General features: G+C 38.2%; 1 protein-coding gene across 1 annotated transcript; it reads right to left on the bottom strand.

Moving 5' to 3' along the window:
- Positions 1 to 274: 274 nt before the first annotated feature.
- Positions 275 to 1615, bottom strand: LOC140862587 (pumilio homolog 12-like). Its single transcript, XM_073265620.1, has 4 exons — positions 1094 to 1615; positions 857 to 1017; positions 522 to 780; positions 275 to 442 (listed from the first exon to the last, which is right to left on the bottom strand). Exons 1-4 carry the CDS (start codon positions 1613 to 1615, stop codon positions 275 to 277), a joined length of 1110 nt encoding a protein of 369 aa, XP_073121721.1.
- Positions 1616 to 22890: the final 21275 nt, after the last annotated feature.

Genomic DNA, 22890 nt, shown 5'->3' with positions numbered 1-22890 from the left:
CTTTGCATTGTACAGAACAATTTATTTTTCCTTCCAACAGAAAATGATGAATATTTTCATCGCCAATTACTTGTTCCTCTTTCTTCAGTTTTAACAACGTCTCACACAAGGTTTGTGATAATTCTATAGTAGTTGGTATTATCATGAGAAAAGAATCAACATAGGAGCGAAAATCCAACTCGCAAAAGTTACCCACGAAAATCCTTAAGATGAACATTATCCTGCTTTTTTAATAGTATTGAGACAATTAATGGCTTCTTCAGCTTCAATTCTGCTAAAACTTCCTCAGAAAGGAAGCAATATTTCTACATAAGACATGATTCCAGCTTTTTCTTCTCTTTTTTATCTTCCTTTTCTTATCATTCTTTGTAGGGCACTGGTTTTCAAAGTGATCAGAATGTTGGAGAATCAGACGATCCAAAGTCTTGCCAAGATCAGTTCCCTGCAAGATTATATTTTGTTTATTTCGATTGTAACTAAGAAATAACGATCGAATATGACTTGAGCATTGTTATTTGTACCCTTGTGTATTCCTTAGAGGATTGGACAACAGAATAGCCATATGGATTGTGTACGACTCTGCAGAAATCAGGGCTCCTAAATATCTCATCGATGATCATATGTTGGTCTGTTGCTTTGGATACCTCAATCAATTTCTTTACAACATTGCTTGAATATTCTCCAATCGACATGAAATCGAAACACCCTCTCATGCAATATATCATACATCCTATCTTACCTTGCAACCCCAATCCTATAACATGCAGCACTACTTCACTCCTGAAACCGAAAAAATGTTGGATCATTGGATTTTACAAGCAAATTTGCTCGTGGGATATTATATATGTATACATACCCGAATCGATGCATAGACATATAACGTAAATTTAGCATTATTCTCGAGACAATACGCATTTGGCCCGTGAAGACATTTGATATGAGCGCTTGCACAAGGCGAGATCCGGTTTCGCTGTATACAATTTTGACCAAATGTTGGGCTATCAGTCCAAGTATCGGCTGCACAAGTAGCGTTAGTTATATATACCCCAAATTCAAAAAAAAACCAGGATGAAATTCATTAACAAATTAATACCTCGGCTTCATGAGGGAAGACAATGTAGTAATGGAGAATAACGGTAGAACCAATGGGGTGGTTGGCGAGCGGAACGATGATCTTTTGGAAGGCCGATATCACATAATGTAGTTGGTTCTGTGTTGTGATGCAATCCATAAGTTTCTGCATGGACTGAGATACCAAAGAGTCGAGACAGATATCCGTGAGTAAACCAATATCGACAACGGTGAGCCTAAAAACCATCTTGTTCATCTGTTTATCTTCGCAGACAGCAAAAAGCTTTTGAATGACCTTGCTACCGAACTCATCCACCATCAGCATACCTACGTGATATTTCACCGCTGAATAGATCATTTCGATGTCTTCCGGTATCATTTCTCCGAGTTTCTTAGTCAAGAACACGCAACCGTGTGGATTCATTGCTTCCGAAAGAACCTTGCCCTTAAAATCTTCTAGCCGGTTCATTGCTTCCAAAAGCACCTTGCCCTTAAAATATTCTTCTAGCCTATTATCTCCGGCTGAAACGATGTTTCCGTCCATCGAAAATCTACCAACGCAAAAGGGTTTCCGGCTGGGGAGCTTATGATGGCTTTCTTGGGGAGATTCGGAAGTTTGAACAACCAAGAGATATTCACGTGAGCCAAGTGGGGAAATTTTTATATATCTATCTTATCTTATCTTATCTTATATATAAATATGCAACTTTGATTTGTGAAAAGTCTTATTTGTCCCTATTGAATTTATTGGTGTGTCATCACTATTTGCATTCTCCTTGATTGTTTTCTATCTTGTTTGCCCTTAACCGTTCGTTTGTCTTATAACATGTGTTAGTCTCTTGACCTTCTACATGTCTGCTTTAATGAAGTGTTTTGAATGCTACTTCTATGCTCCTCTATCTTATCTTATATATAAATATGCAACTTTGATTTGTTAAAAGTCTTATTTGTCCCTATTGAATTTATTGATGTGTCATCACTATTTGCATTCTCCTTGATTGTTTTCTATCTTTCTTGCCCTTAACCGTCCGTTTGTCTTATAACATGTGTTAGTCTCTTGACCTTCTACATGTCTGCTTTAATGAAGCATTTTGAATGCTACTTCTATGCTCCTCTATCTTATCTTATATATAAATATGCAGCTTTGATTTGTGAAAAGTCTTATTTGTCCCTATTGAATTTATTGATGTGTCATCACTATTTGCATTCTCCTTGATTGTTTTCTATCTTGCTTGCCCTTAACCATCCGTTTGTCTTATAACATGTGTTAGTCTCTTGACCTTCTACATGTCTGCTTTAATGAAGCGTTTTGAATGCTACTTCTATGCTCCTCTATATAACTTTCTCCAGTTATCTCTCGTTGTCACTGATCATCATCATGGATTGTTTTTCCTTCCATCACAATTGTTCCTGCTCCCTGATTTCTTACATGCGCATCTTCATCGTTTTCATATTTAAGGACGTCTATTGTTTGTGCTATTTTCTGCAGCAATTCCCCTTCAACGGTTTGATTCGAACTTCTATTCGTCCCACAACCAATGGGCTTGGGCATGGCTACTGTGTTTTGTAACGCCGGTTTTTTTGTGCATCCATCTATGTATCTAGCTCTCTCTCCAACTGAAAACGAAGCGTACCCATTCCAATTCAAACGGAATCGGAAATTTTAAATCTCAAGGTCAGACCATTCTAGTAGTTGGGATTTACTTGCCAAAGCCTGTTTTCTCATTTGACCAACTATATATATGTTGCTCTTTCCAGAGGAACTCAATGAAGAATACTCGAGTGCTGATCAAACCAGATCTTTCCAATGGTGGCCCGAACGAAAAACGTTGTTTACAAATATCTGTTTGATACTGTTCTAATCTAGCCACAGTTGTCATATACTGTTTTTACTCATTGTTGAATTTGGCTTATATTTTATCATACTTTTTTGTCTTTCTGTATCTTATTTTTTGGTTTTTATTGGGTCAAGTTGTTATGTCATTTAAGCCTCCATCTATATTCCTATATTGTTGGAAACTTACACGTATACCAATAATCAGAAGTCATCTTATTTAATGGGATACCGAACTTTTCTAGGCTCAGCACTTTTCATGGCTGCCCAAACTGTGGAAAAATCCAATGTATCAGATATAAATCAACGTAACCCGTGTCCAAATTTCTACAAATTTCACTACACCAAGTTGGATACCTTCGAAGTGATGAATAACTCTTCACGCGCCCTGATCAGACCGCTGTTCACGGCTTCAACTACAGCTTCTCCTACTGGCTTCTCTGAATTATACGTGAAGCAGTGGAAAAATGCCTATAACTAAGTTGGATGGTTTCTAAAACAACTCTCTTCGTGGTTTCCGAATCCACGGGAGGATCAAAGGTTTTTCTGAATCCAAGAACATGCATCTTTTCGGTGCCTGAATGCAGATTGATTTCTGGGATAGTGGGATATCTAAGTGTATTCAATTGATGATATCCATTTTTTGGAGACTGTTTGAATGGTGAGCATGTCACTTTAGTTAAATAGTTGACAAGTTTTGTTTTACTTTTTCATTTTTAATTCTGCCTTGTGGTTGTTGGAAAACGGTGTTCAGATCAATCAGAATTGATACCCGGTGCAGCGGAAGTTTTAAAATTTTATATGGAACGATTCCATATCATGGGTATCAAAACTTTACGATTAAATTGTGCGTGTAAAAATTAAATAACAATTAAATTTTTACCTTGAATCTCGAAACGAGATTATGGACACCAACAGATAACTCTGCTCTTGTTGTATATCCCAGGAACTGATGGACGAACAATTCTTCAATCAGGTCCACGAACAGAATTCGAATCCCTCTGATAGATTGCACTAGAAAATCAATCAGAAGTTTCTACAAAGAGAATTAACGAATTTGATCCGTTAAATCAGACTGCAAATTCGAAATTCACAGGCTAGAATTTTCGACAGAGAGAGGAGAGGGGCGGCGGCCACTAGAGAGAAAACCCTAGTCAAATTCGAAAATTATGCCTCTGTTGTGTAATTTCTGTACTGCAATAACTTATTTATAATGTGAGCTGCTAACAGCTTAGGGCCCATTAGTCATAAGTTCAAGCCTGACAAGCAAAGCCCGCATGTTCAGAAATTAATATAAAATTCATCGTGACTCAGATTGATAAACCAATTTCACCAATGTGCACAGAAACCATTTCTGCATCTTTTAGAGTCAAGATAAATTTTCTGAATCCGAATTCAGTGATTTCCAAAAATGCCCATCCCTATGTCATTTTAGGAAATCTTACTCTTCTACTCTGATATAAGAAGTCCTACTTTTTTGTTCATTAAATTTAACTCTTTAAATTTAACTATCTCAACGGGGATTAAAAATCCATTACTTGTGTGACCCTCAATGGTTCAGGGATACAGCTAGCCGTGGGCTCACAACTCCTTATGACTCGGAACAACAATTTCCGACTTGCCCATCGAATCATGGTAAGAGCGCCTAGCAACATCGCCCCATGATTCCCTAGGTATCACTGATAGTGCCTGCAAGAACCAATAGATTTTGGTTAGCGTACAGTACGGTCCCTTCATCCATATATCCCGATCGAATCAACAACCATTGGTAAATCGAGAGTCGTTCGAGATTCGATAACTATGCAATGCATCTTGAAGATCAAATAGTGACATCGCATGTGCTACTAAGAAACCATTTCTTAAAACACATCATGTACTCTGGCCAGAGATTCGTCACACTAATATCTCCTCAAATTGCATAGGATATCCACACTAGCAAGTATGTGGTGAATCCTTGACAACAAAGCATCGACTCCTATATGTGTCGTAACTGTACCCAATCCCGACACCTGATGACCCCAATAGAGTCGGTAAACAAGTCAAAGTACAGTACTAGCATATAGAGTCTCAATGATGTTTCAAGTAGTAAGGACTAATGGTGTACAACCAAAACCGCGGACTTTATCCACTCGATAAGTGATAACCACTTGGAAAGTCCGGATAGGGTAGTTCGATCATTCATCGTATGAATATCCATTTGCATGCTTTGAACATCTCTATGTTCCATACCAATGAAACGTGGTACTCGGCATCGCAAATGCTAGTCTCAATCTTGAGCGATCCTTATCCTTATTAACGGACGGCTCAATCGACTAGGAACTGTTTAGAATATACAGTGACTATAAGATGTGTTTCATGATAGTCATCCCCATGTACTACCACATCTTACATACACTATAGTATATTCAAGGTCTTCATCTAAACATCTTATAGTATGTCACAACATAATAATATGATAAAAGATAAAGTAAACGCCATTATAAAAGTGTAAATTATATTAAACAAAAGATTGTTTATACATAGAGTCATAAAAGCCCTTAGCCACAAGTTGGCTCACCGGGCACCCACTCTTTCAGTGGTTATAAAACACATGCAAATACAATTAACAAGACAAATAATGTTTATACATCGTATCGTAAAAAAATAAAAATAATATATTGAGATTTGCTATTCGCAAATAGCAGAGTCAAGATTATTAATTTACTTGAGTTAATATTTTAAATATATCTTTATATATATAATTAACACATAAGTTGTGTTGCTAAATTTCTTAAATAAACTTCATCATATATTATTTTTTCAAAATATATACACTTTTTATGATACGTAACATCTAACTATTTTTAAGACGGATTGTCCTAAAAAGTTGAAATTTGAATTGTGTTTTTGCCTTCCAAAAAAATATGGTCGTCACGATATTATATTTAAGTACTTCTTTATTAATGATGTGAGAATTCAAATGTTTGTTACAACGTATAAGAATTATCATCTCTTTGAATTAATATTCACTTTCATGTTTGATGTTATGAGTTATGGCAAAAGGAGAGAGCAAACAAACTCACACAGTTAGGTGCGAGACGTCCAAGACAATGCGGCCGGGCGATACAACCTTTTGATTGTGATCTTTTCTGCATGCACTCTAACTTATCGATATCCAGGATATTAGATGCAAATTGTCTAAACTACCTCAAATACTAATATGAACTCTTCTATAACTTTTTCTAATATTTAACATTTTTTATTAAACATCAGTGCATTAACTAATATTTACAATTAAGTCTATTTATACAATAATTACTTTAATTAATTTTGATATTATTTTTAAAAATAAATTATTAAACTTATTACTTACTTTAATAATATAATTTTCTTTTAAATTATATTTCACATATAATGACTAATATCAAGATAAAATAGTCATATATAATTTTCATATGTATTTAATTAACAATATATTATATATATTTAAAAAATTTAATATAGAATTATAAAATGAAATTAATTTAATTATTTATTTAACTAGGGACAATTTCGTGATTTTATTTTTATTTGACTGCTATACAAATTTAGAAACATGGAGGGTTTTTAGGAATGTTCTAAAAAAGGCGAAGCGGGACGAAGCATCACAAAAAACCGTGGATCTTCACAAACTTAGGCAACTTTAAAACAAGTTATTAAAAATATTATAATGAGCTGAGCTGAATGGAACTCATAAATATGAGTATCTCGCTTCGCATAAGTTGTGAACACGTCTTATGTTTTATCTTTGCATAAAATGAATGCTCGTACTATCTTAGGTCACACACAAAATGAAAAGTGATCGTTTTTAATTAAATTAGTATTCGGTTACTGAAATATTTGCAATGGTGCTAGCTAGGATGCCCTGTCGAAGGTTTATAGAAAATGCAAATGGACAACACTTTTAATTGACTATTCAAACTTTCACAAAGAGTTATCAGTAAACCCGATATTTCATAAGAGTAATATATATGAAATTTCTCCAAAAATTTACACACCTCATATACAATTCGACCTTATAAGTGAAATATTTCATACATATATAAAATACAGAAAATTTAAGCACAAATACAACAGAGTAATTTTATTTAAAATTATTTTTAATATTCTATATAAATTCTTGTCAAACTCAACGATTATGGATCCATCATCTACTAAATCAGTAAGCTAAATGACATCTCGGTCAAAAAATCAGTTACCACATATTTTAAAATTTCTAGAGTGGTTTTTGTTTTTATAATTTGTTTTGTTTGATATTTTAAATATTAATTGAATACTGTTATTGGAACTAAAAACATATAAAATTTCCAACAAATATCGCATTAGGATTCAAATGGGGTGGCGAAAAATACCTGTATGGTATCATTCTCGGTATCGATCTTGGCATACGATTTACAAAATTTTGATATTTTATTATATATCGAAATACCGAAAAATAATTATAATAAAATATATTTTAATTTTATATAAGAAAAATTTATAATAAAATATATTTTAATTATAGATTTTTTTAAAAAAAATATCGGTATAGACGGTATCATACCGACATCGTAACGAATTTCGGTATACCGAAATTTTTCGGTAAGAATGGTATGGATTTATGTCATACCAAAATTTCGGTACGGTATCGGTATCGATTTTTTCGGTACCGAAATTTTTGATACGATATACGATATGCCGGTATTCGTTGAAAAAATTGGTATACCGTATCGAACCACACCTAGATTCAATCATTAACTCATGCGGGAAAAAAATGATATCAATTAACATGATACATTAAAAATTTCCTAATTAATTAACAATATTTGTTAAAAATTTTCTATTTAATTAGATAAATTCTTTTACAATAATAATGTGTACTCTTTTGAACAAACAACATTTGTTTCTTAATATATTCATCGCATTTGGTGAAAATTATCAAAATTTAATATTTTAAATAGCCAAATATGTTAACTGCCCCATTGCAAAATTAATAGAGTGAATAAAAAAATGACAAAATAAGTTAATAAAAATATTATAATGGCCTAAGTTGTAGTGACCCGCACCGTGATCACCTACTAATCAGAACTTAAGCATGCAATTAATAAAATAATCTTAATCAAAGTAACTGCAGAATTAAAGTAAGTCAAATACCAGGTAAGCAAAAATCTAGTGGTCAACCCCGCTATCCAGCTTTGTTCACCACCTAACCTCCCTTTCTCCGGGAGAACTACCTACAACTGTCCCATGAAATAGGGCATCCAGCCAACAGAAAATAACCGGAAGTGAGCCTAACATGCTCAGTACGAGAGTATGAGTATACACTATTATATGCGCATGAATGCAAATGTACTGGGTATCAAGACACAAGGTCAAGAATATCTGATAGAGAACAACTTGGGCCTTGGTATGTACCTCGCTGAGTCATCGCTACAGGAGGTGACAGACATACCAAGATACCCTGATGGTGACCTAACACAAGTCCACGTGTCCAACCAAATATTAGTGACCTGACATGAGCTCATGTGTCCAACTAATATTGGTGACCTGACACGAGCCTATGTGTCCAACCATCTACTGACAAGGTAAATATCCCAATACCGGATATCACAAGGATACAAGCTCAATATGCTCATGTATGCAACATACAGTCATGACTGCTGTACATAAAGGCATATAATACATGCAATCACATAATTCATGCAAACACATAATACATGCATACTCAATCTGGATATCTCGAATAATACTTCCGTATCTTTCTAAGGCAGATCCTAGAAGCTTCCATCTAGGTCCAAGCCTACCATGCAACACTACAATATAAATAACCAAGCATTACCTAGCATGCCAAATATCACCTACTAGGCTCTAAAAGCCTTAATTAAACGATAGCCTACTCCCTATTTACTATAGGAAACCAAAGCCATACCTTCGTTCGTCGTCAGCCCGCTGATGTCGCATGCCCTAGAGTCTGGGCATAGCCTAGCTATGACTCCTGGACGCCTTTCCAGAGCTCCGCCGCCTGGCTTCTACTGCGGATACTGTCCGCTATAAAAAATACTATTTTCTACTCCAACTCTTAAAGAAAGAGCCCCGAAGCCCTTAAAATAGAGTCATTACCGGGAGAGGAGAGGAAATTTTGCACTTCAAAATGAGGGATTCGGACCCCTATTTATAGGCCACGATCGGAAGCACCGATCTCCTGATCGGAAGCTCCGATCGGTGCATGTTTGCCACATTTTGGACGGCCGAGATCGGAAGTTCCGATCGCAGGATCGGAAGCTCCGATCTCCTGCATCTGGCCACGTGTTTCAATCTCCTTGACACCTGTTTTTGGTTGAGATCGGAAGCTCCGATCTCGGATCGGAAACTCCGATCTGCCTGGAAGCTCCGAACTGTTTCTCATGCTTCCAAACTAGTTTTGGTCCTCCGGGACCCCCGGGACCTACCCCACCATTTTCGGACGTTTCGGATATGATTTTCCACTTATTTTAACCAAATAAGGACTCCTTAAACATGTTTTGACACTTTTAAAATTATATGTCATTTTCTAACATGTTTAAAAATCACTTAATCTTGTAAAATGGAACCGGGCTACTACATTCTCCCCCTACTTAAGATATTTCGTCCTCGAACAATCTTAAGTACTGAATGCAGTAAAATATTGAATAAGCATCTTTTATTCACAGTGATTCATTTTACAAGTTACAATCTGAAAATACAACAATTCAAAATCGCTCTGGATAATTTGTACGCATACGACTCTCAAGTTCCCAAGTGGCCTCCTTAGTGCCTCGGCGCTGCCACTGAACTAGAACAAGAAGAATGGTCTTGTTGCATAACACCTTATCGTTGTGACCTATGATACGCAAAGGTCTCTCCACATATGTCAAATCCGAGTCCAACTGTACCTCAGACGGCTGTAAGATATGAGACTCATCCGCCACATACCGTCGTAACAGTGAAACATGGAACACGTCGTGGATACTTAGACAAATACGGGGGTAAAGCCAACCTGTAAACCAGATCTCCAACACTTTCCAATATTTCAAATGGACCAATAAACCTAGGAGATAGCTTAACCAAATCTCAAAATCCTGCGAAATGGTGAGACTTTCAGGAATACTTTCTCACCCACCTCAAACTGTAAAGGTCTGCGCTTAACATTCGCATAGCTAGCTTGTCGATCCTGCGCAACCTTAATTCTCTTATTGATCTGTCCAACAATATCAACAGCTTGCTGGACTAACTCTGGTCCCTCAACCTGTCGCTCCCCCACTTCCTCCCAGAACAGTGGAGTACGACATCATCGCCCGTACAACGCCTCAAACGGAGCCATCCCAATACTGCGATGGTAACTGTTGTTGTACGCGAACTCAATCAATGGCAACTGATCATGCCATGCTGGACCAAAATCCATAGAACATGCTCGCAACATGTCTTCAAGAGTATGAATCATGCGCTCTGACTGCCCGTCAGTCTCTGGGTGATATGCTGTACTCAAAACTAAGAGTAGTACCCATAGCGCGCTGAAGACTCCCCCAGAACCTGGAAGTAAACCTGGTATCTCGATCGCTGACTATGCTCACAGGCACTCCATGCAGTCAAACAATATACTGGATGTACAATCGTGCCATCCTATCAAAACTGAAGTCTCGGTTATAAGGAATGAAATGTGTTGACTTGGTGAGTCGGTCCACCACAACACAGATAGCATCACAATTCCTCGAGCTCACCGGTAAATGGGTCACGAAGTCCATCATGATCAACTCCCATTTTCACTCAGGAATGGATAAACTGTGAAGCAATCCTCCAAGTTGTCAGTGTTCTGCCTTGACCTACTGATACACCAAACATATAGAAGCATACTAATACACATTTTTCTTCATTCCTTTCCACCAGAAAGAACCTCATAAGCAAATCTTTCTACACCGAAAGGATTCACATACTTTATAATAACACTTGTCATAACACCTGTGACAACGTCGTTGTCCACAATTCTTGATTTCTGAAAGAGTGGGTGCCCAGTGAGCCAACTTGTGGCTATGGGCTTTGATGACTCTTTGTACAAACAATCTTTTGTTTAATATTATTTACACTTTTATTAATGGCAATGACTTTATCTTTCTTCATATTGTTATATTGTGATATACTATTGTTGTTTTGATAAAGACCTTGAATATACTATAGTGTATGTGAGATTTGGTAGAACATGGGGATGTCTATCATGAAATACATCTTATAGTCACTGTATATTCTAAACTGTTCCTAGTCGATTGAGCCGTCCGATAATAAGGATAAGGATCGCTCGAGTTTGAGACTAGCATTTGCGATGCGGAGTACCACGTTTCATTGGTAGGGAACATGGAGATGTTCGAAGCATGCAAATGGATATTCATAGGATGAATGGAGATTCATAGGATGAATAATCGAACTACCCTATCCGGACTTTCCAAGTGGTTATCACTTATCGAGTGGATAAAGTCCGCGATTTTGGTTGTACACCATTAGTCCTTACGACTTGAAACATCATGGAGACTCTATATGCTAGTACTGTGCTTTGACTCGTTTACCGACTCTATGGGGGTCATCAGGTGTCGGGATTGGGTACAGTTACAAAACATATAGGAGTCGATGCATTGTTGTCAAGGATTCACCACATACTTGCGAGTATGGATATCCTATGCGATCTGAGGAGATATTAGTGTGACGAATCTCTGGCCAGAGTACTTGATGTGATTTAAGAAATGGTTTCTTAGTAGCACATGCGATGTCACTAATTTGATCTTCAAGATGTATTGCATAGTTATCGAATCTTGAGCGACTCTCGATATACCAATGGTTGTTGATTCGATCGGGATATATGGATGAAGGGACCGTACTGTACGCTAACCAAAATCTACTGGTTCTTGTAGGCACTATCAGTGATACCTAGGGAATCATGGGGCGATGTTGCTAGGCGCTTTACCATGATTCGTTGGGCAAGTCGGAAATCGTTGTTCCGAGTCACAAGGAGTTGTGAGCCCACGGCTAGCTGTATCCCTGAACCATTGAGGGTCACACAGTGTAATGGAGTTTTAATCCCCGTTGAGATAGTTAAATTTAAAGAGTTAAATTTAATGAATAAAGAAGTTGGACTTCTTAAATAAGAGTAAGGGAGTAGGATTTCCTAAAATGACATAGGGATGGACATTTTTGGAAACCACTGAATTCGGATTCAGGAAAATTTATCTTGACTATAAAATGTGCAGAAATGGTTTCTGTGCACATTGGTAAAATCGGTTTATCAATCGGAGTCACGATGAATTTTATATTAATTTCTGAACGTGTGGGCTTTGCTTGTCGGGCCTCAACTTATGACTAATGGGCCCTAAGCTGTTAGTGGCCTGCATTATAAATAAGTTATTGTAGTACAGAAATTAGACACAACAGCTCATTATTTTGAGAGACAAAATCGAAAACCCTACCCTCTCAAACATAATCGGCCGCCCCTCCCCTACTCTGTCTGAGATTTTCCGGTCTGTGATTTTTGAATTGCAGTCTGGAATAAGCGAATCAAATTCGTTATTCTCTTCGCAGAAAACTTCTGATAGATTTTCTAGTGCAATCTATCAGAGGGATTAAACCTCTATTCGTGGACCTGATTGAAGGAGTTCATCGGTTCCTGGGAGAGACAACAAGAGCAGAGAAATCTGTTGGTGTCCAATAATCTCGCTTCGAGATTGAAGGTAAAATTTAATTAATTGTTATTTAAATTTTACACACTTATAATTTAATCGTTGAATGGTTGATACCCACACCATGGAATTGTTCCATGATAAAATTTTAAACTTCCGCTGCACCGGGTATCAATCGTGATTGATCTGAGAGCCGCGTTTTCCAACAGTGGTATCAGAGCCAGGTTGCTCAGATCAAACGATTAAATTAATCGATTGTACAAAAAATTTTTGAGTCTCGGTTTTTGAAACAAAATAAATATTTTTAAATAAAAAAAAAAAATTTTTTTTCGGGGCAAAACCCGGGCAGCGATTGGATCGCTGCCCGGTGGGGCAGCAATCGTTGCTGCCCCGGGCGGCGCACGGCGCCGCCCAAAGGGGGCGCACGGCGCCGCCCAGGGGCGACGCTCGGCGCCGCCCAGCGCAGCGCAGCGCTGGGCGCTGCGCAGGGCAGCGCTGGGCGCTGCCCAGGGCGGCGCACGGCGCCGCCCAGGGGCGACGCCAGGCGCCGCCAGGGCAGCGACCGTTGCTGCCCTAAAGGGGCAGCCGGGCTGCCCCGGCCCGCGCCCACGGGTGCGGGCCGGCCCGGAAGTGTCCCGGGCGGCCCGCGGGAAAAATTAAATTTTTTATTATTTATTTAAAATTAATTTTAATATGTTAAAATTTTATTTTTGGTCCGGTCAAAAATTGTTTTTGATTGGTTCACGAGATTTCGGATCGAATTGTTCGAGTCCGTAAACTTTAAAATTGATTTTTGGATAAATTTGAATTTTTGGAAAATTTTAATATTTTATCCTTAAATTGAATTTTGAAATCAATTATTTTTGGTACAATTGATGATAAGATTTGATCTTATGAATATATTAAGTAAAATATGATTTTATCTATAAAATTGGATTTTGTAGATAAAATATGATTTTATTTGATATAGAGATAAAATATGATTTTATATGTAAAATGAGATTTTATATATAAAATATGATTTTATCCTGTTTAAATTTGAAATGCCACTGCATGTTATCCAATAAATTAATTTTGAATTAAATGTTATTGGATAAGGATGATCGATTGCCATGACCAATTTTGTAGGTGTATGTTAGGAATTTACATTTGTTTTATTGTTGTTGGTTTTATTAATGGGCCTGGTTTATGGCCCAGTATGAATGTCATATGTAATAAAAGTGGGCTTGGTTTATGGCCCGTTCCCACCCCCTAAAAATGTATCCCCTACTTGTCATTGTTATTTATTGTAAATACATTAGATTTAGTGGGAGATCAAGATTTGAAGATGGTGGGCCCAGCAGACAATAAAGACTGAAGAAATGTAAATTGGAAGCACATGTAATAGGATTGCATTGCATACTGCATATTACCTAGGATTGGACTAAGACTCGTGATTGGCAACCACGGGTCAATTAGAAATGGAATCGATCATCCTATATAATATATGATATTATGATTGTATGCATGTTTAGACATAATTGCGTGAATCCGGCAAGCATGCAATAAAATGATTATGATGAGACAAATTTTTATAATTAAAATCCCTCATTTTAAATATGATTATTTAAAATTGATATCAAGATAAATAAAGGAAATTTAAATTTGTTTAAATGTTCCTACCTTCCATCAACGGTCAATGTATGTGATGCTACCCTCGGATACGGTCCGGCTCATATTATTGGGGGGGCCCGTCCGTCGGAAAGCTGTACATTGGATCGACAAATGTTGTAAGTTGGGTGGAACTCCCATGGGATCGGCTCATATTATTGGGGGATCCACATGGCGACCGTCCATCACAACTTAATATTGATGGGTCATCTTGACATGTCACTTTAAACGGCGTCATATTATTGGGCCCTTATTGGACATGAGGTAAATACATGGGGGTTGCTTTGGAAGCAATTGGGCTCTACCTTTTGAGAATTATGGTTGGCTGATATTATTCGGGACCATAAGTTTGTCAATTGGACTCCATGTTCTCACTAAGGAAAAAGTTTCCCGTTTTCACTAGAGGGTGGTGAAATCGTTAAAATAGTGGGAGTGAGATTCATAAAATTAAATTCGCCTATTTTATGTCTTAGTAAATTACTTAAACAATCATTGATATATGTCTGTTTTTCTTTTCAGTATTTCATACAATGAATTCGCGAAATCCATTATTCTCGATCCTCGAACAAAACAAGTTGACTGGCGCCAACTATACGGAATGGTTCCGGAAGTTGAAGATTGTCTTGACTTCGGAGAAAATGCTCTACGTGTTAGAGAAAGCACCTCCGAAGGAAGCACCAGCTGATATAAGTCCGGAGGAATTGGCCAAACTTGATGCATGGTGTGACCATGACATCAAGACCAAATGCTATATGCAAGCCTCGATGTCTGATGAACTCCAGAGGCGATTTGAGGACACCATGAATGCTGCTGACATTCACGCTCAACTCAAGGAACTTTTTGGGGCTCAATCGAGGGCTGAAAGGTTCTCTACTGTTAAGGAGCTAATGACGTGTCGCATGCGTGAAGGGACTTCGGTCCGTGATCATGGGGTACGAGTGATTTGGCTCATACAAAAGTTAGTGACCCTTGATTTGGTATTGGAGCATGAACTCAACGTGGATTTACTGCTTCTGTCTCTTCCTTCTTCGTTTGATGGATTTGTGATAAATTTTAATATGAACAAGATAGAGGCCACCCTTGAAGAGATGGTCAATATGCTTGTGACATATGAATCCACACTTAAGAAGGATAAGCCAGCTTTCTTGGTGGGCTCCTCATCTTCTGCTAAGAAGGGGCCAAGTATGAAGGGCAAGAAACGTTCTGCCCCACCCAAGAAAGTCGAGCCCGAGAAGAAGCACAAGACAAAGGCTTCAAACAATGCAAAATCCAAGGATGTTTGCCATTACTGCAAGAAGCCGGGTCATTGGAAGCGCAACTGCAAGGAATATCTAGAGCAGTTTGGAACTGCAAAGGGTATGTTCTATATTGAAATAAACATTTCACTTAATACTACTTCTTGGGTATTGGATACCGGATGTGGATCTCACATTTGCAATGATTTGCAGGTGATGACAAGAAGTCGCAGGCTTAGAATGGGTGAGACCCAGCTGAGGCTCGGAAATGGTTCCAGAGTTGAAGCTACGGCCATTGGAGATGTTTGTTTAACTTTGCAGAACGGTTTTAAGTTATTATTAAGAGATGTTTTATTTGTTCCAGATTTAATTAAAAACATTATTTCTATTTCTATGCTTGATAGAGATGGTTATTCTTGCAATTTTGTGAATGGGATTTGCAATATTTACAAGAATGAATGTTTGATTGGAAATGGACAACTTGAAAACGATCTATACAACTTAAAACTAAAAGACGTTCCAATAAATTATATTGATAAACCGGCGACAACAAACAAAAGGAAAATCGATAGTCAAAACCCAGCAAACCTTTGGCACGCTAGACTAGGTCATATTTCCTCAAGGAGGATGAACAAGCTAGTGGGAGAGGGCATGTTTGATATGTCTGATATTAACTCTCTACCTACTTGTGAATCCTGCCTAAAAGGAAAAATGACTAAATCTCCTTTTAAGGGGAAACCTGAGCGTAGTCAAAATCTGTTGGATTTGATCCATACAGATGTTTGTGGACCATTTAGAGTTGGGACTCAATATGGCCACACCTACTTCATTACCTTTACTGACGATTATTCAAGGTATGGGTATTTATATTTAATGAAATATAAGTCTGAAGCATTTGAAAAGTTCAAAGAATTCAAGGCTGAAGTAGAAAACAAGCTAGGTAAAAGTATTAAAGCACTTCGATCGGATCGAGGTGGAGAATACTTAAGTACCGAGTTTTTGGACTATCTAAAAGAGAATGGGATTCTCTCTCAGTGGACTCCTCCTATGACACCACAGCTTAATGGTGTATCGGAGCGTCGTAATCGAACTTTGTTGGACATGGTTCGATCCATGATGAGCTTCACTGAGCTTCCACCTTCGTTTTGGGGCTATGCGCTTGAAACGGCGGTATTGTTGTTGAACAACGTCCACACTAAAGCAGTGGACAAAACACCATACGAGTTATGGAATGGCAAAGCTCCTAAGTATTCATACTTGAGGATTTGGGGATGTCCTGCTTACGTGAAGCGGACAGTGGGAGATAAGTTGGATAGTCGATCCAGCTTATGTTATTTTGTAGGGTATCCGAAGAATTCAATCGGATATTATTTCTATTATCCTGCTGAAACAAAAGTGTTTGTTTCTAGGAATGCCACCTTCTTGGAGAAGGAGTTCTTATTGGATAAGAAAGGCGAGATGATGGAACTCGAAGAAATTCGAGAAGAACCCGAAATACAAAATAACGATCCTACACCTCAGGAACCATTACAAGACACGCCTGAACCTAGAAGATCCGAGAGGAATTCTAGACCTCCTGTTCGATATGGTCTTCTTCTTGAAGGGGATCAAGATGAACCCGACATTGGATGTGATCCAAGAAACTTCAAGGAAGCAATTTCTGATGCGGATTCAAATTTATGGCTTGAAGCTATGCAGTCTGAATTGGATTCGATGCATACAAACCAAGTTTGGTCTTTAGTAGATCCTCCTGATGGAATTGTTCCAATAGGATGTAAATGGATCTACAAGAGAAAGCTTGGGCCTGATGGTAAGGTATTGACCTACAAGGCGCGATTGGTGGCGAAAGGTTACACTCAAAGACAAGGAGTTGACTATGATGAAACCTTTTCACCAGTTGCAATGTTCAAGTCCATAAGAATCCTTATTGCCATAGCTGCATGGTATGACTATGAGATATGGCAAATGGATGTGAAGACTGCTTTTCTTAATGGAGACATTAAGGAAGAAATCTATATGAAGCAGCCTGAGGGGTTCACATCCATGGGAAGCGAGCATAAGGTATGCAAGCTTCAGAGATCAATTTATGGTCTAAAACAAGCATCAAGAAGTTGGAACCAGAAATTTGATGAAACAATAAAAGATTTTGGTTTCATCAAGAACCCGGAGGAACCGTGCGTGTACAAGAAAGTAGTTAAGGATGCTGTGACATTCTTAGTACTTTATGTTGATGGCATCCTACTCATTGGGAATGATGTAGGGATGTTGCAGTCAACAAAGATATGGTTATCAGGTAGATTCTCGATGAAGGATTTGGGTGAGGCATCCTACATTCTTGGGATACAGATCTATAGGGATAGATCTAAGAGAATGATAGGACTCACACAATCAACCTACATCGATACCATATTGAAACGGTTTTCAATGGATGGGTCCAAGAGAGGACATCTACCCATGTGTCATGGAGTTTCTCTATCCAAGTCTATGTGTCCCAAGACTGATGCAGAGATAGAGAATATGACACATGTACCATATGCGTCAGCTATAGGTAGTATCATGTATGGGATGATATCTACCAGACCGGATGTAGCATTTGCTCTGAGTGTCACGAGCAGATATCAGTCTAATCCTGGTCAAATGCATTGGAAAGCCGTGAAGGACATTCTTAAGTACTTGCGAAGGACTAAGAATATGTTCATGGTATATGGAGGACGAGATCTGAAATTGGAAGGCTATACCGACTCTAGCTTCCAAAGTGACGTGGATGACTCGAAGTCAACCTCTGGATTTGTGTTCATGCTCAATGGCGGTGCTGTCTCTTGGAAGAGTTCCAAGCAGGACACCACAGCGGATTCCACCACTGAGGCTGAATACATTGCAGCATCAGCTGCTGCTAAAGAGGCCGTTTGGATGAGGAAGTTCGTCCAAGAGTTGGGCGTCATTCCTGAATTTGTTGGTCCAGTCCCGGTGTACTGTGACAACACGGGTGCCGTTGCTCAAGCAAAGGAACCAAGGTCTCATCAAAGATCCAAACACGTACTGAGGAAATACCACATCATCCGGGAGATTGTGGAAAGAGGAGACATCACTGTCGAACGAGTGGCCTCTGCAGACAATATCGCTGATCCACTTACTAAGCCCTTGCCAGGACCATTGTTTGACAAACATCGCGAAGCAATGGGTCTACGTAGTATGACTAGTTGGCTATAGGGCAAGTGGGAGATTGAAAGAGTGGGTGCCCAGTGAGCCAACTTGTGGCTATGGGCTTTGATGACTCTTTGTACAAACAATCTTTTGTTTAATATTATTTACACTTTTATTAATGGCAATGACTTTATCTTTCTTCATATTGTTATATTGTGATATACTATTGTTGTTTTGATAAAGACCTTGAATATACTATAGTGTATGTGAGATGTGGTAGAACATGGGGATGTCTATCATGAAATACATCTTATAGTCACTGTATATTCTAAACTGTTCCTAGTCGATTGAGCCGTCCGATAATAAGGATAAGGATCGCTCGAGTTTGAGACTAGCATTTGCGATGCGGAGTACCACGTTTCATTGGTAGGGAACATGGAGATGTTCGAAGCATGCAAATGGATATTCATAGGATGAATGGAGATTCATAGGATGAATAATCGAACTACCCTATCCGGACTTTCCAAGTGGTTATCACTTATCGAGTGGATAAAGTCCGCGATTTTGGTTGTACACCATTAGTCCTTATGACTTGAAACATCATGGAGACTCTATATGCTAGTACTGTGCTTTGACTCGTTTACCGACTCTATGGGGGTCATCAGGTGTCGGGATTGGGTACAGTTACAAAACATATAGGAGTCGATGCATTGTTGTCAAGGATTCACCACATACTTGCGAGTATGGATATCCTATGCGATCTGAGGAGATATTAGTGTGACGAATCTCTGGCCAGAGTACTTGATGTGATTTAAGAAATGGTTTCTTAGTAGCACATGCGATGTCACTAATTTGATCTTCAAGATGTATTGCATAGTTATCGAATCTTGAGCGACTCTCGATATACCAATGGTTGTTGATTCGATCGGGATATATGGATGAAGGGACCGTACTGTACGCTAACCAAAATCTACTGGTTCTTGTAGGCACTATCAGTGATACCTAGGGAATCATGGGGCGATGTTGCTAGGCGCTTTACCATGATTCGTTGGGCAAGTCGGAAATCGTTGTTCCGAGTCACAAGGAGTTGTGAGCCCACGGCTAGCTGTATCCCTGAACCATTGAGGGTCACACAGTGTAATGGAGTTTTAATCCCCGTTGAGATAGTTAAATTTAAAGAGTTAAATTTAATGAATAAAGAAGTTGGACTTCTTAAATAAGAGTAAGGGAGTAGGATTTCCTAAAATGACATAGGGATGGACATTTTTGGAAACCACTGAATTCGGATTCAGGAAAATTTATCTTGACTATAAAATGTGCAGAAATGGTTTCTGTGCACATTGGTAAAATCGGTTTATCAATCGGAGTCACGATGAATTTTATATTAATTTCTGAACGTGTGGGCTTTGCTTGTCGGGCCTCAACTTATGACTAATGGGCCCTAAGCTGTTAGTGGCCTGCATTATAAATAAGTTATTGTAGTACAGAAATTAGACACAACAGCTCATTATTTTGAGAGACAAAATCGAAAACCCTACCCTCTCAAACATAATCGGCCGCCCCTCCCCTACTCTGTCTGAGATTTTCCGGTCTGTGATTTTTGAATTGCAGTCTGGAATAAGCGAATCAAATTCGTTATTCTCTTCGCAGAAAACTTCTGATAGATTTTCTAGTGCAATCTATCAGAGGGATTAAACCTCTATTCGTGGACCTGATTGAAGGAGTTCATCGGTTCCTGGGAGAGACAACAAGAGCAGAGAAATCTGTTGGTGTCCAATAATCTCGCTTCGAGATTGAAGGTAAAATTTAATTAATTGTTATTTAAATTTTACACACTTATAATTTAATCGTTGAATGGTTGATACCCACACCATGGAATTGTTCCATGATAAAATTTTAAACTTCCGCTGCACCGGGTATCAATCGTGATTGATCTGAGAGCCGCGTTTTCCAACAATTTCTTGAATCCCTCAAGTTCTCTTTTTGGAAATATCAATACAATTATTCTGTTGATTAACAAATCGATTAGTGCAGGATGAACAAAACTGTTTCATCCCTCTTAGGCAAAGTCCTAAAACCAATACAACCTAGCAAAAAACCCTGAATCGATCTCATCGAATCAGACTTATCAATGCATCCATTAGACATCCTGAAAAATCAGTGACAACAATCTCGCTGGATGTGATAACCTTAGATCTCAGCTGCTGTCCTTTTTCCATGTCTAAACACTTGATGTTATCCTATTAGTATTCATTAAAATTCAAACGCTTGCTAGATAAATTTCTGACACTGAAGTCCCAGAATTACTGCAAATCATTCCTGAGAACTGAATATCTGAGTACTCTACTCATCTTTTCAGTCTATCAAAAAGTGAATAATTCTAATCATTCTTTATGCAAAAGAATATTTAGCTCCCCCATCACGGGTTATAACATCTGTATCAACCTCAGACAAATAATTGCAAATAGTCACTGGGCACCAAACTTGCACCAGTTTAACTGACCATTTCAAAACATACATGAACACCTAAGTACGTGTTCATCTTTCCACTATCCAAGTGAATTCTTATATTGTCGCATCCACGTTGTGACTTAGCAGGCTCATGACATCTGTCAATAGAATCGAGTATCCTTTCAAAGTTATCAAACTGACACCAAATTATACTTTAACGTAACTGTCGCAATGATCATAGTTCACATCTCCCAGTATAAGTCATACCAGTGTCCTCATCTTTGCTTGATAACCCATTAATAAAATTTCAATTCTTATAGGGAAACTTACCTAAGTAGATTCATCACTTAGAATTTCCTGTTCATCTTGTAATCAAGATCCTGATCACTAATTATACCTCTGATAGAATTAGACAATACTGGTAAAACCTCCTGGTTCTCCCCCAGTATCACATGCGAGGACTATCCGTTCAGAATATTCACTTGTCAAGGAATCTTTTTCAAGACTATTCTATCCACGGAAACCAAAGTTTGTATCTCTGATAAAGTCAGACAATAACTCACCACAATCCCTTTGGCACTAATCCAGCACCAAATGCAATTACAGAAGACTCAAATAAATCCTGAATATTTTCCTGATAGTTATACCCATTTCTATGACTGTACATACAACGAGACTGAGGTAAGCCTTCCTATAATGCCAAACTGGAACAAAAGAATCCTTCCAGAGTATGCCGACATAAGGTCGCACTTACTATACCATCTCGGAACCCGATAGTCAAGAGCATCGTGGCATAACTCATCCCCGAGTCTCTGATATTATGAAATATTCCTATCTGGACCAAAATCACTGGTCAAGGAAAATTATCTGTAGAGGCACAACTCAAATCCCGAGTTTGCAAACATCTGATAATTAAATCCCGTTGAATATCAATTCAACTAATCTTTGAAATCATAAAAATAGATCAAAACTTATCTACTCAGAACAATTACTTGTCAAGGAAAAATCTATTCCAAAACTGTTCTGAAAATGGAACATCTGTATCTCAAACAGAGGATAACTAAACCTTGATACCATACCTGGTATCTGTCCTATCCAAAGTCATACCCTGTTGTGACAGTGCCAAATTTCCAGACTGAGTAGCCTTCCCTATATAGTCTATGGAGCACAAAGGCCTCCAAAACAACCTCTGAAGTAAGAAAACTTCCAGAGTAATACCGAGTTTGCAAGGGTCGCGCTTCCTCACGTCTAGTACTAGTCACAATCCACAACTCTTGGTATTACGTAGTCTGTCATCCTGATGAAAATCCATTACCACTAGGTAACAACCTAAAAAGATCAAAACAGCCAACTGTTCTAAATAAATCCGTCTAGAAAAAAAATTAATGCATCCTGATGAATCACATCATCTCTGAAAACACTTGGTTTACTAGAATATTGTAGGTAAAACGTCTAGAACTAAATAAACAGATAGCATGTAATTCTTAAATCTGGAAATTAGTTCAGATAATAAGCATGCTTCAAGAATAAATAAATCAGAATAGAAGACTCGATCTACCCCACTCATTCACTACAGTTCAATCTAGGTCCAAGAGCAACATCAGCTCTGATACCACCTGTTGTGGGGCCTCGGGTTGCTAATCTCAAACTTAGGGCAATTTGTAATTAAACATCATTAATTAAAAAAGGAAGGAATAAGATCAAACAAAAAAATATTTTTTTTTTCAAAAAGGGGGTGCGCGGGGTCGGTCAAAAAGAGCAGACCGTTCGCCACCCCCTAACCCAACTCTCGGGTTGGGAAAAAATGGGCAGCGCTCGGTCTGCTAAAAAG

This window comes from Henckelia pumila, chromosome 4 (assembly GCF_033568475.1).
Source record: "Henckelia pumila isolate YLH828 chromosome 4, ASM3356847v2, whole genome shotgun sequence".
In the NCBI taxonomy this organism is placed as follows: domain Eukaryota; kingdom Viridiplantae; phylum Streptophyta; class Magnoliopsida; order Lamiales; family Gesneriaceae; genus Henckelia; species Henckelia pumila.
Note: the sequence above shows the minus strand (reverse complement) of the source record. Positions and strands in the feature narration are given on the sequence as shown.

Bases quoted from the DNA above. Each gene is read 5' to 3' on its own strand.
- LOC140862587 (XM_073265620.1), bottom strand. From the start codon at position 1,615: ATGGACGGAAACATCGTTTCAGCCGGAGATAATAGGCTAGAAGAATAT. The intron at 1,018-1,093 runs GTATTAATTTGT...CTACTTGTGCAG, and splicing joins TCTTCCCTCATGAAGCCGAG to CCGATACTTGGACTGATAGC. The intron at 443-521 runs GTACAAATAACA...ATAATCTTGCAG, and splicing joins CCTCTAAGGAATACACAAGG to GGAACTGATCTTGGCAAGAC.